We start from the raw sequence: 5,000 nt of genomic DNA, 5'->3' as shown, positions 1-5,000 counted from the left end.
TCAAACATATATGAATACTGTATATTTCTTGGCTATAGGGTGTCTGGATGATCATTAACGGCGCATGCATTCTCATCGCAAGTATGTTCCCTGTGAATGTTCAATTGCTCTTCAATTAGGGTCTGGATTCAGGCCTTAGGAAATATATAACTTTTTCATGAGTCTAGGGTGTTACATACATAACGTTACATGACAACAAATATCAAGATCATGCTTTAGAAAATGATAATGTGAATAACAAAAGCTCATTCAATTAAACTAATTATCATCTTCAATGCATCATGGATATATTTTCTTTCACAAATCAAATTTGTTCAATAATTCATTTTCAAGCAATTACATATGCTTTTGCAAACTTTTTACATTGCACCACACAACCACAAGCACATGTCAGGCATATATCATGGGAAAATAGGAAGACAAAGAAGGAAGAAGAAGAAGAAGAGGAGGACGAGACAAGAAGAGGAAGAGGAAGAGGAAGAGGAAGAGGAGGAGGAGGAGGAGGAGGAGGAGGAGAAGGAAGAGGATGAGGATGAGGATGAGGAAGAGGCAGAGGCAGAGGCAGAGGCAGAGGAAGAGGCAGAGGCAGAGGAAGAGGAAGAGGAAGAGGAAAAGGAAGAGGAAGAGGAAAAGGAAGAGGAAGAGGAAGAGGAAGAGGAATAGGAAGAGGAAGAGGAAGAGGAAGAGGAAGAGGAAGAGGAAGAAGAAGAAGAAGAAGAAGAAGAAGAAGAAGAAGAAGAAGAAAGAGATGAGGACGAGGGAAAGGATAACACAATAAAAGAGAAATCATGAAGTCACAGAATAAAATATAAAATGAAAAACTGATTCATCAAATAAGAAAAAGAAGACTTGGAGAGAGGATGGTTGTCTTAAAAAAAAAAAAAAAAAAATTAGTAGGAAGATGTAGATGTGGATGCAAGAATATGGAAAGAGGGTATACAACTAAAAAAAAAAAGGAAGTAGAGGATAAAGAAAGAGGATATACATGATAAGCAGAAACAGGACAAGAAGAAAAGTATATCACAAAAACTGAGAAAAGAACACAGAAAAAAGCAACTTAGTCTATGAGAGACACTGAAAAAGGTAAAAAAAGATAAGGTGAGTAATATCTTCAGAAATAATAGAAGGTGGAAAACAAAAAGACAAGAATGGGTAAAAGAAATAAGGAGAATATGAAGAAGAAGATAAAGGAAGGATGTCAAAACCTGACAATAGAAAGAATTAGAGGAAACAATGAAACAATGGAGGAAGGAATTTAATCATACTGAAAAGACATTGATAATAAAATGGAGAGAACAAAAAAAAAAACAAGGCAAAGAATACAAAAATAAAGTGGAAGAACAGAGGTATACTGGGGAAATTACTAAAAAAAGCAACCAGGGCATTCAAAAATACACTGGGAAAATAAAACCAAGGAAATAAACCTAGAGATTAGACAAAGTTATATGCTAAAAGGTCTGAGAGAAGCTTGAAATAAAATAGTAGTAACCAACAGTTAAAAATTAGCAAGGAAGGACAAGGGACATGATTATCATGTTAAGCTATTTGAATGGACTTTTTCAAGGGATGCAGTAAATGAAAAAAGGTAATAACATATAAAGTCAAACTATAACTCATTTGAGAAGAAAACAGACCCCCCCCAGACGTGGCATGTGCTGGGTGGGTGAGGGAAGTCTCTACCTGGTCTGTGTGCTGCCATAGGATTGCACTGGGGTAGTGGTGGCAGTAGTAGTAGAAGGGGGCTGTTGGCCGCGCACCGGGTAACTTACACCATCGCCTAGACTAGAATAACAACAAGAGAGTACATATTCTTAAAGGCATGACGCAGGGAATGGGATTGATGGAGGTTGCTTATGATGCGTTGATGACCAGTACACAACATCCACAATTATTTCAACTCTATAACTGCTAAAGAAGTTAACAATGGCATACATTACACCAATAACAATAATGACAAAACTAACATTACATACATAAACAGAGAACTTCTTTAGTAACATATCTTTTTAATGGGACAGTTATCTATATTTTTAAAACTTTTATTTCTGCCTCTATTCTGTGATTAAAAACACTTACCCTACAGACTACTTTTCAATTACCTCATATGTATTCATAAATATAAACTTAACTAAATAACCCTTATCACAGGACCACCTCTGAAAACAAGTGCTGACTGAATACTTCTGTTTGGAGTTGAACCTCCTAAGAAACTTGAGATTAAGATACTGGACCCCTGCTATTGAATTATCACAATTTTAATACTTCATTGACATCTACATATACTAAAAATAAATTTCAAGACAATCTATTCTACAGTTTATAAAAAAACAAGCTTAGCAATCTGCAAGTATTGCAACTTGTTATGCCTAATGAAAGCTCTGTGCAAGTGACATGTGTTTGGTGGTATAGTGCATTCGTTCCTATTAAAGTATGGACTAAAGTGTCAGGACCTACCTTTATTACATCTAACTAATGATTCCTCATTCAAATATAAGTTGTAAAGTATGCTCAGCAACAATTCTGTCTAGACAAGGTTACTATTTTGACTACCACAAACTAAATATTGAGAAACATTCTGACAACTGCTACTTAATATTAGTATATAATGCTACCATTTGCATAATGATTAGAGAAGGAAAATAAAAATTTCTTTTTACTTTTGCCACACAATTTCTCAGTTAACCAAAACTAAACAATGTTTGTTAATATATATTAAGCAATGATCCCCTGGAAACATCACTTATTCTCTAAGTTTCAATTAACATCCACATTATTCCCTAAGGCGCAATATAAATTTTCACAAGCAAATCCTTTTAGTATATTAATCAGCAGTATTATTTAATGATCTATTTAGGATGCTAATATTTACTATAACTTGCCCATAAATAATAAGCTTATATATAAAATACAGCTATATTGGTAAGATAAAGACTTCAATATCCATTTCTCATTACACTGTAGGACAAAAAAGAATGTAAACAAATCTAAGGACATTTTTTACTCCAGTATGTTCTATGTTTGTTAGTGAAGACTGACTATGGCTTATACTGAATGCCCTACAGCTGATAATTGTGAATTAGATTAAATAGTCAGCAATACCTGCCTGCAATAAATACCACCTCATCCTACTGAGACAAGAGCAACAGGACTACGGTGGCAAGCACACCAAGTAAGGAAAGGGAATGCCTAACAGAATGTGAGATCAGAAAAAAAAGAAAAAAAGAAAAAGAAAAAGAAAAGGGAAATTTGAAAAATAAATCTAATACCTGACATAAGAAGTTCACATGAATTATAAGCAAAGTATCTTAACTGTTAAAATGAAGCAATCAACTAATTGTGCCTTCCCATGTGCAAGAAGTGTAAGAAATGAATCAATCTTATAACATAGAAACTTCACAAAAATAATCAAATAAAGTATAAACAATACCAAGGAAGATTTATTTCCAACATCATAGAAAATCTACTGCATAAAGCACAACAACCACACATAACACACATACAGAAGGCTCATTATGATGAGTGGCAAGGCCTTCAGCTGGGAAAACTCCTTCATTAGTATAATGACCATGCAGCTCCAAAGACATTGCATAGTTCTTAAGTCCTTTCTTCAGTATCTATAAGTTTCAGCTTTCCCTTGTGTCTATAAATGTCATTGCCTCACCCAAAAAAAGTTAAAGAAAAACAAATGTATATTCTATATATATGGACCCTTCTAAACTCAAGAATACAATATGAATACTTTAATACACCATGTGGTAAGCAAACATGTATTGTAATATGTAAATCCTTTCAATCTTACCTTCAGGAAATTTAGCCAAACCATAAGACATTATTGGGATTAATTATAATGTTTTAATGTTTCATATTAATAAATTTATGTCCATTTAAACTCATACAGGAATATTATCTGCTATAACTTCTGCATAGAGTAAAAAGCAGACCGACTCTTAAGAATGGAGAATGATCCTCGAAAGAAACTTCCAAACATTTGGCTGTTTCCCTGATAGTAAGTATAAATCTGTTTTCTTTGGCACGAGTCTCAGGAAGTCTGGCATATGCTCTTTCACTATCTCTCTCTCTCATGCTAATCATCCCCATGCATGCACCTTTGTGCACACATGACTTTCTCTTATACACACAACTCAAAATCTGCACACAAAACACACACACAATGCAAGCATAAACTGATCCTTTCCCATAAAAAACACAACTCCCACTACATATTCTTTAATAAAAAAAAAAGACAATTTGCTTAACATATAATTTCACTTTAAGTATTTGTGTAGACCTCTTTTTCCCAAAATTCTTGCTTAACTAAAATCAAATACAGTGCCCTTACAGTGGTGCATATCCATCTGAGGATAGATATTTTCTCTGCAACTTAAATGCATAATTAAGCTGGCAAAATATGATAACAGTAACAGAAAATAATAGATAAGAAAAAAGTAGTAAAAAAAAATTCACTAATTATAATTACTGTTCACATTAGTCTTGCAAATAGAAGTACAACAAACCTGTTTTGATGGTTGGTACATGAACATTAAAACAAGTTTAGTAAGGAAAAAGTAAAAATAATAACAATGATAATGATAATGATAATGATAATAATGATGATGATGATGATGATGATGATGATGATGATGAGGATAATGATAATAACAAAAATAACAAAAATAACAATAATAATAATAATAATAATAATAATAATAATAATAATAATAACAAAAATAAAAATAATAATAATAATAACAACAATAATAAAAATAACAATGATGATGATGATGATGATGATGGTGATGATGGTGGTGGTGGTGATGATGATGATGATGATAACTACAACAACAATAATAATAATAACAAATCAAGAACAACACTATTACTATTATTATCATTATTATTATCATCATTATCATTATCATTATCATTATCATTATCATTATTATTATTATTATTATTATTATTCATATTATTAATATTATTATTATTATTATCATTATTAT

At 32.2% G+C, this 5,000-nt stretch overlaps 1 protein-coding gene across 7 annotated transcripts in view; it reads right to left on the bottom strand.

Annotated features, from left to right (window-relative positions):
• The window catches only part of LOC125028003 (palmitoyltransferase ZDHHC20-B-like), a 42,001-nt gene that overhangs the window by 19,919 nt on the left and 17,082 nt on the right, over nt 1-5,000 (bottom strand). For 5 of the 7 annotated variants that reach the window (XM_047617663.1, XM_047619183.1, XM_047618357.1 and 2 more), the window contains one exon: nt 1,681-1,782. The exons of 1 other annotated variant lie outside the window; for it this stretch is intronic. In XM_047617663.1, coding sequence (XP_047473619.1) covers nt 1,681-1,782 — 102 coding nt within the window. Of the gene's footprint in view, nt 91-1,680; nt 1,783-5,000 lie in introns of all 7 variants that reach the window. One more of the 7 variants, XM_047622144.1, reaches the window with a different exon arrangement.

The sequence above is a fragment of the Penaeus chinensis genome, chromosome 1 (assembly GCF_019202785.1).
Source record: "Penaeus chinensis breed Huanghai No. 1 chromosome 1, ASM1920278v2, whole genome shotgun sequence".
Taxonomy (NCBI): Eukaryota; Metazoa; Arthropoda; class Malacostraca; order Decapoda; family Penaeidae; genus Penaeus; species Penaeus chinensis.
The sequence above is the reverse complement of the archived record's forward strand: the minus strand, read 5'-3'. Positions and strand labels throughout refer to the sequence as shown.